The 12,081-nt window shown below is 30.5% G+C and overlaps 2 protein-coding genes across 2 annotated transcripts in view; one reads left to right on the top strand and one right to left on the bottom strand.

The window, feature by feature from the left end:
• LOC106643886 (CD151 antigen) overlaps positions 1-12,081 on the bottom strand; it is a 183,610-nt gene that overhangs the window by 85,109 nt on the left and 86,420 nt on the right. The gene's annotated exons all lie outside the window — the stretch shown is intronic.
• Positions 8,557-10,780, top strand: LOC106643885 (putative cytochrome P450 6a13). Its single transcript, XM_014359173.2, has 4 exons — positions 8,557-9,435; positions 9,953-10,174; positions 10,259-10,510; positions 10,587-10,780. Exons 1-4 carry the CDS (start codon positions 8,571-8,573, stop codon positions 10,751-10,753), a joined length of 1,506 nt encoding a protein of 501 aa, XP_014214659.2. The 5' UTR covers positions 8,557-8,570; the 3' UTR covers positions 10,754-10,780.

Raw genomic sequence — 12,081 nt, 5'->3', positions numbered from 1 at the left:
TACTTTTATTAAAGAATCGTTTAAAATGATTTGATATGAACTGAAAAACACTTTTGAAAAGTCCACTGGTGGGCCAACTATGAATTTAGTGGGTTACGCTCATGAACGAAAAAAAATACTGGACATAGTAAAATTAAAAAAAATTTACTCGTTATTAGTTGAAGTATCAAATGAATCATCGAGCTTTTACTCTACAGTAATATTTATTTGCATCACAAGTTATTTTGTTAGTGTTTGGAATATTATTCGCCGTATTGCGATGATGCTCATTCACACTTCACCTACAATACAAGAACTTACATTCGTAATATCATTCATTTTTCATATACTTTATATATTCTTACTATTAACAAAATCTGCAAGCTCGGTAATTGAACAGGTAATACACAACTCATTATAAAGTTTTGTTTTATCACTACAATTTTATTGAACTTCTTAATCTATTCAGACTAAAATTATTCACAATCAGTTGGTAAAATGTTTGATGTACAACGACAGTGTAAAATCTGCAAGTATAACATCTCAGCTATTAGTGTTTTCCTATCGCTGCAGAACTTCAGAAATCAGATTTGAGGCTCTAGATACTTTTCTAATAAACGAAACGTTGCTTGTATCGGTAAGTATTTTCAAGAGTTACCAAGTAATATTAAAACTTTCTTTATACTTGAATTATATCAGAAATGTATATTATATATTACGAGCATGTACATAATACTATATTTTTAGATGATAAGTAGTGTAATATCATATGGAGTTATTATACAACCACTTTTGCTATTTTTATAATCATGCAACAAAGAGCTATAGTCATGATATAAAGTATACTCAGTTACGTATTGTTGAGGTTGAAAATCCGTGGACCGAGTCAGTCAAGCGAATGAAGTTCGTGCAGTATTTTTACAAAAATAGTTTGATTTGTTCCGTATATCTGTAATATTGTTATTGCTGTGCCTTATTACAGCTCATGTTAATGGTACAGCACGTAACTAGAACGCAAAGTACAAATGTGAGCGCGTGAAGATCGCAGTTGTAAGTTGGTCCTCAAGTCAGGTATATTATTTTCTTACCGAAAGCGCAAATTATAATTTTGATACACTTCGCGCCCAGTCAATAATTTTTGGCCTCAGGGAGGAAAAATACTTTGGGTCAAAAGGGATTACAAGGGTGCAAAGTGGGGCCCGAGGACACTAATCGCAGTTGCATTCTGTGCCTATGGTAATAAAAAAGACGCATTTTGAACTTTAATATCTTAGAAACGAATGCCAGTACGGTTAACTGTAAAAAATGTTCGATAACATTCAAAAATTCCATGTATAATATATTTAAAATTTAAGAAAACTATGATTTCTTAGAGGCGGCGATTTTTCTACCTTAAGTATGGTATTCTTTAAATTAATTTCTATGTTCTCACGTCTCAGAATTTCATACATCAAAATACAGCGTAATTTTTAATGTATGCTAAATATGTGTTTTATGCTACTGTAACATGTATAGATCTATTTTTAGCTTTGATGAATAAATATAAGCTGCTTAAAGTCAACAAGTAATTATTCTTTCGTTGATCATGCCTATTATACTACGCACTCATGTACCTGTAACACTCTAAGTGAATACATCTTTCTTTTTTTTTCTCTATCTTTTTATATCTAGTATAGCAACAATAAAAAAATAAAATTCTAAATCTACTCCCTAATAATATGAAAACTTAGTGTACTCTTTCGTAGCATCTCTCTCTATAAAATGTAACTGCTCCCCTGTCAAATACGTCCCTCTTTAAAAGATAGTCTAGAAAACTTCGTCGTCTTTATGAATATAAAATCATTATGAGCCGTACTTTTGACAAGAGTAATTATTCTTCCTTTCAATGTTCAGTAGTGAAAAAAAACTACCAGAACAATATTACTGCCAGACAAAGGCAGTAAGGTATTTCATTTTTAATAAACTATCGTTAGAAAGTATTGTAAAAGACAATAAAATTCTCTTATATTTTTTTTTTAAGTACTTTGCCAATTATTTTTGCAAAAAGCGCTATGCATTTACTTCATTGGGAAATTTTTTTTGTAATTTTTAGAATTCAAATCCTGTGGGTACTCTTTCATTAATCTTATTATTAACCAGACAGTTAGTGCAACCTCACTATGCAACTTTAAAGAGAAAAATAGGATACGCTAATCGAGTAGAGGCCTTCACGCCTTTAAGAGCACTTTCAGCCCTCTGAGTACTTTGGGTTATCAGGTCCTAAGGCTGAAAGTACTCAGCGGGCGAAAAGTACGCCCAGGGCGGGAAGTAGCAGTTTCCACCCTAGTGGCGTAATGTACTATTTTAGTGATTCGTGAGAAAAATTTTCGCAAAATACATTTCAAATGCAAATCATACAATTTATCCAATTTATCCAATCACATGAATGTACATTATCTTCCTAGTCTAAGTCAGAGTGTGAAACTTCTTTACTGCTCTGGATCCCGGAGTATAATAAATATAAAAAAAACTACCTTTAAAAAAAAGTATAAAGTTATGCAAATTTGAGGTTATTGTCTCTGAAGGTATTTCTAATCAATTATAAAAAATTAATTGCAAATATAAAACATAATTAATTATAATATTAATTTAAAAAAATTATAACACCTATAAGGCGAGAACGAATTCTGTTTTTTCAATTTAAATAAAGAAATTTTTAATATCATCTTAGGCATGAGAAAGCAGTGAAATTTAAAATTAATAGACAAATTTGTATATAAATCAAATTAAAATATTTAATTATACAACAAAATAACTATCACATAATTTATTTTTTATTAAAAAAACTTTCTTCACGAAGAAAACTAAAAAGATTAAAGACAGCAAAAAAATTTTTTAAGTAAATTGTATTTTTCGTTTTTAAACACAATGATAAAATGCGAGAAATATTTTTTGAACGTAAATTTTATAATTTTCTAAGACCGAAAACGATATTATTTGTATACATTCTGTATACTAATAATACGGTTTTTGGTCTTAGGAAGTAATGAAATCAACAAAAAAATTCAATTTTTTTTTTTGTAATTAGTAGTAATTTAATTGAATATAATACAATCATAAAAAATTTATTTCCGAGATAAAAAATAATTGATTAAAATATATATTTGAAAAATTATAAATCCCATAAATCGAGAATAAACTCAGTTTTTTCAATTGCAATACAGATATTTTTTATAGCATCTTTGGCATTAGAAAGCAGTGAAATCCAAAATTAATAGACAAATTTAAAGATAAATCAAATTTAAATATTTCAGAATATAACAAAATAGTATATTTTTTAACAAAAAAAATTTCTTCACGAATAACTGAACAGATTAAAAAAAGCAGAACATTTTTTACGTACATTGTATTTCCGTTTTTAAATGAAATGATGAAGTACGAAAAAATTTTTTTGCATACATACATTCCGTATACTAATAATACAGTTTTTGGTCTTGGGAAGTAATGAAATCAACAAAAAAATTCAAGTTTTTCTTTTGTAACTAGTAGTAATTTAATTAAATATAATCAACCACTGGAATAACACGATTATATCTAACATTACTCGTGAAGGACATTATATTAAATGATATAGTACGTACTACATAACTTGCTGGGACTGATTTTCGAGTTCTAGATGTTACATATTAACAGTAATAGATAATTCTTTGTACAACAATTAATCATTAATTAGTTAATTAATTTATAAAGTACCTTTAAGTGTGCATTTAGTATAAATTCGTTTATTAATAATTTTTTTGCTAAATCATAATAATTTTAAAAGAAATTTTAAATAACATTTCAATGGTGCTTATAAGTCAATCAATGATTCGTAAAATAAATGGACAAAAAAAAAGTCCGTACCTTGGTAGAAATCGACCATTTTTTCAAAATTTATATAATGTTTTTTCCAACCTTTTTCCAGCATTTTACAGCTATTTTGTCAAAGTATAAAATTCTGGGAAAAGGCTAGAAAAAATGTTTTATAAATGCTCACAAAATGGTCAATTGTCTACCAGGGTTCAAATTGAATTTTTATTTTTCTATTTGTTTTTTTACAAAGAATTTGTTCTTCTGTACATTCAACGAAACGCAAGTTTGAGGAGCAAATTGAAATAACTTATTATAACATTTAAATAAAATATTTTTTTCTTGGTTAGTAATTAACTATTGACTTTATAATCAACTAATTAAAAATATATAAAAAAACTGTTTTATACATTCTGTTATCCGTAAAAACTTGGTATTGATTGTTCATCAAAAAACTCAAAAATCAGTCCCGGCAAGTTATGTAATACGTACTATATTATTCAATATAATATCCTTCACGAGTAATGTTAGATATAACCGTGTTATTCCAGTGGTTGATTATATTCAATTAAATTACTACTAGTTACAAAAGAAAAACTTGAATTTTTTTGTTGATTTCATTACTTCCCAAGACCAAAAACTGTATTATTAGTACACGGAATGTATGTATGCAAAAAAATTTTTTCGTATTTCATCATTTCATTTAAAAACGGAAATACAATGTACGTAAAAAATGTTCTGCTTTCTTTAATCTGTTCAGTTATTCGTGAAGAAATTTTTTTTGTTAAAAAATATACTATTTTGTTATATTCTGAAATATTTGAATTTGATTTATCTTTAAATTTGTCTATTAATTTCGGATTTCACTGCTTTCTAATGCCAAAGATGCTATAAAAAATATCTGTATTGCAATTGAAAAAACTGAATTTATTCTCGATTTATGGGATTTATAATTTTTCAAATATATATTATAATCAATTATTTTTTATCTCGGAAATAAATTTTTTATGATTGTATTATATTCAATTAAATTACTACTAATTACAAAAGAAAAACTTGAATTTTTTTGTTGATTTCATGACTTCCTAAGACCAAAAACCGTATTATTAGTATACAGAATGTATACAAATAATATGGTTTTCGGTCTTAGAAAGTTATAAAATATACGTGCAAAAAATATTTCTCGCATTACATTATTTTGTTTAAAAACGAAAAATACAATTTACTTAAAAAATTTTTTTGCTGTCTTTAATCTTTTTAGTTTTTTTTGTGAAGAAAGTTTTTTTAATAAATAATAAATCATGTGATAGTTATTTTGTTGTATAATTAAATATTTTAATTTGATTTATCTTCAAATTTGTCTATTAATTTTAGATTTCACTGCTTTCTCATGCCTAAGATGATATTAAAAATTTCTTTATTTAAATTGAAAAAACAGAATTCGTTCTTGCCTTATAGGTGTTATAATTTTTTTTAATTAATATTATAATTAATTATGTTTTATATTTGCAATTAATTTTTCATAATTGATTATAAATACCTTCAGAGACAATAACCTCAAACTTGCATAACTTTATACTTTTTTTGAAAGGTAGTTTTTTTTATAGATTTCATAACTTTTCTGATAAAAATTCATTTCTTAGAATTTCTCAGGGGATTGGTTGTACGATCAAAATTCTTCTTTCCTAAAAATTACTTATTATAATTGAATATGACTACCTTCAGAGACAATAACCTCAAACTTGCATAACTTTATACTTTTTTTTTAAAGGTAGTTTTTTTATAGATTTCATAATTTTTCTGATAAAAAATTAATTTCTTAGTATTTCTTAACGGATTTGTTGAACAATTAAAATTAGTTATTTATTCTAAAAATTAATTAATATATTTGATTAGGAATACCTTTAGAGACAATAACCTCAAACTTGCAGATCTTTATACTTATTTTTAAAGGTATTTTTTTTATAGATTTCATAACTTTTCTGATATAAAATTCTTTTCTTACGATTTCTTAAGGGATTTGTTCTAAGATCAAAATGTAAAGATCTTTAGCACATCTTGTCCAAGGTGTTTTCTGAACGTTTTTATTATCCACTTTTATTCATTGATTTCCTTTACGGAGCATATTAGTATAATGCCCGCTAGAAGTTGTTGTGCCATGATGAAATATACCACTAATAGCCTTATACATTCTTTTCCCTATTTTTATTATTGATTGTGGTATTTCATTAATCTTAAGACCAACTATTTTATCAATAGCATTATTGGGTTGAACATTGACAGTATTGACTTTATGGGTACCATATTCGGTCACAGAAAATAGTTCTAATTGTACTAGAATTACACTATTGTTCACAGTTATATCAGTCTTTTCTATTATTTTCCGTTTACAGCCGTTACCGCAATCAATTGTAGAAGTCATCCAATCTCCTATATTGTCATCCATAATTTTTTGTAGTGTATAGTATTTTGTTGTTGATTCAAGTAATTGTAACCTAACAATATAATTAGGCTGTTCCGTAGTTATTCGCCTATCACAGTCTCGGCAACGAATTACATGATTGTGTTGATTCTGACACCGGCGTCGATATGACTCGTTCGTAACGACCACATAAACTTCGCAACGTACTGCGCGTCCACAGCCTACTGTGACAAGGGCATCAAGAAATGCTACTACAGCGCCACTGTGTGTATTTAACAATGACCAAGGAATCAAGAAAATTTATCGATGTGATACTTATCATTAAAATTATTGTATATTCTTCTGAGATGAGATGAGATGAGATCTGATATATTGATTGTTTCAGTACCTTGAATTTATTATTATCATAATATACACACCCATATATATCTGTATGTATATATATATATATATATATATATATATATATATATATAATGATATAAATAAAGTAAATACTCTTAGCGCGACTAACTTCACATCGAACTGAAGACTAGCTCGATATATACTACTAAAGCTCGTCCGCGGCTAACTTAAGAGTCGGAACTTTTTGGTCTGAACGTAAAAATTCTTGAAATGAAATCAGCACTTTTCAAGAACGTATATATGATAAAACAATTAAAAAAACTTTTCTGGTCAGGATTTTTTTTTCAAATCATAGTTTAGCATCAGAAAAGCCAAATAACATCACGCTACTACATATATGATGATGTTAAATAATTTTTTTACCATTTCGAAAATTCAAAATGCGAATTTGAGCGTATATAGTGTCGCGGTAGCCATGCACCGTCTGCTACTCAAACTTGCATGTGGCACTACCGCGCCACTTGATTTTAATATTTTGAATCAATGGATAAGAAAAGTTTGAGAAAAAATAATTACTTGTTGGCTACAAACTTTGATTCAAACTACAGTGAAGATGTTAAAATAAAATACTTGATATTCCTGGCATGCTGTCGAAAAATTTATTCTTGATGTTAAAAGAATGTACAACGTTTCAGTTGTATAATTAACATTAGTATACATGTCATATGACACCTTAGTACGCGTTGTATCGAAAAAAAACTAGATCGTTAATTGTTTTAAGTTAATAAAATATAACTTTTGTTGTATAAAAATTTAGTAAATATTCGACGAAGCACAAGATGTTTCCACCGTACTTATACTTATCAGCAATATTTTTTGATTCTTGGGGCATAAGAAATTCTAAAGGATCATTGGTAGATGGTATCATCCACCGAAAGTTAATAAAATTTTAGAAATCAATTGTAAAAGTGTATGCACTTTGAGTTTTTACGGAACAAGTTGCTTATTGTACGCAGCGAACACTATACTAGGAAATCACCAAATCCTCTCTATGCTTGGTAATTATTTTCTGGAGTTACCAAAATAAAATAAACGTATGAATGTATTTAACTATCAACCAAGGACTACTTTGATGTAAAGTAACAAAAATCTCGTTTGATACGGTTAGATATACTGTTATGTGCCTGTGAAATAGAGGAATAAATTGTATAACGTAATCATATATCATGTGATAAGACTTCAAAACGATGTTTAGCTATGCTTCTACTCTCTCCGTTCTTAAAATACAAAAAAAAATTCTTTATAATCAATTAGCTATCGCAAAAATCTGTTATACCTTCATAAAATGAAAAAACATCAAGTGAAACACGTGTATACAAGTTGCAAGTCACGGCTATCGACGATGATTGAAGATTATTCCGTGTAATGAGGCAGAACAATAATTGGCCATAATTATGTTAATTCACAATGCATCGAACAAGTTTCCGTTTGTTTTTGAGGCCTCATTTTTTTGCGTTCAAATAGTATGTGATAGTAATAAGCAAAAACTTAGTAAATATAGATACGTTGATAGTCGCATACTCTCCTCATAATTCAGATGATAAACAATGGTTGCAAATAATGTAACAAACTTTTATCACAACTTAATGTAAATCTATTTAATTATTATATCTTCTCACTTTAATGTTAACCACTTCCACCTTACCGCTTTCCCACGTAACAGTTTATGTACAAACAAAAAACAACTTCATTAGTTAATATTGTCATCTTAAGTAACCTTTTAATTTGTCACAATGTTGGCTTCAAGTCACGTATCTCATATTCTCACCATGACTGGAAATTCTGCTTCCATTGATGACTGGCAGTTACGAAGTTTTTTCAAGTGCACCTTGACGTTACGAGGTAATATGTAAGCTTCAACGTATCTTATAGGTGAAGTAGCTCGCGTGTACTGCTGTCATCAGTGAGTTTCCGACACTTGAGGCGTCAACAAGCGATGGAGCGCAGTTCCTTTGAATTACTGGCAGGCGTTGCCGCACTCGCCGTAGCCCTCTATTATTACTTAACATCAACTTTCTACTTTTGGCGCAGCCGTGGGGTCGTTGGGCCCAACCCAGAACTGTTTTTCGGCAATTTCAAGGATGTACTGTTCAACAAGTCACACGTGAGCGAGTACCTGATGAAGCTCTGCCAGAAGTACAAGGACGAGCCGATGTTCGGTATTTTCGCGCGACGAACTCCAATCCTGATAGTCAAGGATCCCGAGTACGTGAAGAACGTCTTGATAAAGGACTTTTCGGCGTTTTGCGATCGAGGAGTGCAGATCCACGAGAAGATCGAGCCTCTTAGTCAGCACTTGTTGTTCCTGGAATCCGAGCGCTGGAAGCCCTTGCGCGCTAACTTGTCCCCGACCTTCACCTCCGGAAAACTGAGGGAAATGTTTTATCTGCTGACTGAGTGTGCCGATCATTTTGAGGACTTTCTCGAAACGGCGACAGCAAAGAACCCGGAGATCGAGTGTCGTGATATTACGGCCAAGTTTACGACTGACGTGATCGGCTCGTGTGTCTTTGGATTGAAGATGAACGCACTGGCTGAAGAGGAAAGTGAGTTTCGCAGAATGGGCCGAAAGATTTTTGATATTTCGCTTCTAAGGATGATCAAACTCAGAATCAAGGATGCTGCTCCTTGGCTTTTCAGCCTTTTGGGACCGCTGATGTACGATTACGAGCTGAATGGATTTTTCATCAACACGATGGCTCAGACCTTGAAGCTTAGAACGGAGAGTAAAGTCAAGAGAAATGACTTTGTCGACTTGCTGCTGGAGATCAAGAAGAATCCTGATAAACTTCATCACGTAGGTAAGCTATCATTAATTGTGGGTAATTGAAACGAGGAAGTAGCGCTAAACGTGTTGGCGTTGTGCAATTGAGGCCTTGAATTCAGCTATACCGCATCTTAGGAGGTCACAAAAAGGATTGTCAGAAAACATGAGTTTTGAGAGTTAACAAATTTATATAAAAATAACTTCTTGTTGATAATAAAAAAAAGAGCTTATTATACTAATTTTTCATGTAACTAATTGTTTCATATGTGCTTTAAGGAAGTTAGATTAGTGTGATTATTCATTTTTTCGTCCTCCCTAAAATAATGTCTTCTGTATGCAATTATTTAATTGACTTATAATTTGAATTGATTTTCATAAAACGATTACATATATTTAAAACACCATTATATACATAAACAAATAAAAAAATTTTTGATGTAATTCACCAATATTCACTTTTTTCTGTATCATAGTTTCTACAATTTTTTATCACATACATTTTACTAAGCCTTACGTATAAAAATAAACTCCAATTCAAACTACATTTCCAGAGTTGACGGATACACTAATCACCGCTCAGGCGTTTGTATTTTTTGCTGCTGGTTTCGAGACCTCCTCTACCACTATAAGCAATGCTTTGTACGCGTTAGCCTTGAATCAATCAGTGCAAGATAAATTACGGGATGAGATAAGAGTAAAACTCAAAGAAAACAATGGAAAATTAACATTCGACAGTATTAAGAGTATGAAATACATGCATAAAGTGTTCAATGGTAAGTATATACAGTGTATAGGATAACATTATAAAAAAAATCAAAATTATAGTTGAATAAAGTTGAAATCATGATCTCTTGTAGAAACACTGAGAATGTATCCCCCAGCCCCAACACTTATAAGATGTTCCATGAGGGAGTATACTTTTCCGGGAACAAATGTGACGATACCTAAGGGAACAAGAGTTTGGATTCCCGTGTACGGTATTCATCATGATCCAAACAACTATGCTGATTCAGAAACCTTCAATCCTGAAAGATTTGATGAAGAAAACATCAACGAAAGGCATCCCTCCTGCTTTTTACCATTTGGTGATGGTCCCCGAAACTGCATAGGTAATTTTACCATAATGTTACAGCCCTGTATAATAATTAGTAAATGTATGTTAGATTGACCAATTTTGTTTTTCAGGTGCTCGTTTCGCCAATTACCAAACCAAAGTTGGTCTCGCTACGATTTTGAAAAACTATAAAGTTGACGTTTGTAGTAAAACCTCAATACCTTACGTAATTAATCCAAGAGCCTTTTTGCTAGCTCCGAAAGATGGCATTGTGTTAAAGTTTATAAAGTTAACGTAACTTTTGTTACTTTATATCAAAATAATATTTAATAAGTAGTCAAATATTTGAATCAATAAGTTTTATTTTGATACCTCAAGCGAATTGTTACTCAGCGTAAAGAGGATCTGTTGATTTAAAAGTACTGTATTCGCTGTATGTAAGTACATTGGTACCATCTGATAGTACAAAGTTGCAAAAGTGGGACTTAATATGTTGTTCGGACATTGAAATTTCACTGATTATTTAATACGTTTAGCATAAAACTACAGCAATCACAATAACAGCAAATCGCACAGTTAGTTATCGCGTAAAACATACAAGCAAACGTCGATCATGGATGTCAACAATGCGAAAATGAAGGTAACACAAGGAAATCAATGACATAATCTTGATAGTGTTGTGTCAAAACCTGAAGATGTAATTAATTTTGAAACGTTGTGCAAACATGACGTAAGTAAATATACATGACCGTGAAAAATTATATCTGTTACGATTTCAAATTTCAAAAATTGTTTGATAAACTTTTTAAAAATAATCATCACCTTCTGTTACAATGAAAATCAATACACAACTTTCCTTTGCTATCAAAGTGTGTTATTCTTGACAAATCCTTTGAATATGTAAGCAAGATGAAACAGTAGCAATGCATTTTTTTATTCCAAGTACGACCGTAACATCACTTTTGTAACATTTATTTAAATATTGTAACGAAGCAAAATTCCATCATCCTAACTTCAAAATTAAACCATTAATTAAAAATCCCTTGAAAAGAACTCATTGAGCTTTTCACTTACATGCTGAGCGTCATACTCATGGTCAAAGAAAAAGAAAAAAGTAAATAAAAAAGTCATTCCTTAGATTTTTTCGAAACTTTTTCACATTAAAATACTGCATCCTTGCTGCTGATGTTTTGATAGTTGTAAATTAAGTTCTTGCGCTACTCTTTATTTACCTCTTTTAAAACGCAGGAATACACAATCGGCAAACCTCACCAACCATAGAGTTGAAAATAACAAGCTCCTAAGAAATTCACGCTATTGGATTATTGGAGCAAACTGCATTTGTCGTCAATTACTCGTTAGCGCAACACCGCGAGACTTTTGAAAAATTAGCTTTCACCAGCGTTTGCTCCAATAACGTAGTGACACACACGAAATCTCGATAATTGGCTTTTCTTGCGCTCAGTCGATCAAAAATGACTCGATGACAGTTAACGCGAATCCATAACTCGTAACAAGCGTCATCACTAACGACCCGTCACATGTTTTAATTAAACCCTTCTTAGCATGCTCGACTACCTTAACATTGTATAAGAAATGTTCTCTCGTCCGTCGCGTTATGCTCGG

Source organism: Copidosoma floridanum, unplaced genomic scaffold (assembly GCF_036245765.1).
Source record: "Copidosoma floridanum isolate Cflo_tuat_1 unplaced genomic scaffold, Cflo_Japanese_pri ptg000011l, whole genome shotgun sequence".
In the NCBI taxonomy this organism is placed as follows: domain Eukaryota; kingdom Metazoa; phylum Arthropoda; class Insecta; order Hymenoptera; family Encyrtidae; genus Copidosoma; species Copidosoma floridanum.
This window is presented reverse-complemented; position numbering and strand designations above follow the sequence as displayed.

What these genes read in the sequence shown, in the direction of transcription:
- LOC106643885 (XM_014359173.2), top strand. Translation starts at nt 8,571, where the DNA reads ATGGAGCGCAGTTCCTTTGAATTACTGGCAGGCGTTGCCGCACTCGCC. An exon ending in CATGCATAAAGTGTTCAATG is followed by an intron (nt 10,175 to 10,258) that starts GTAAGTATATAC and finishes GATCTCTTGTAG; the next exon opens with AAACACTGAGAATGTATCCC. An exon ending in TGGTCCCCGAAACTGCATAG is followed by an intron (nt 10,511 to 10,586) that starts GTAATTTTACCA and finishes TTTGTTTTTCAG; the next exon opens with GTGCTCGTTTCGCCAATTAC.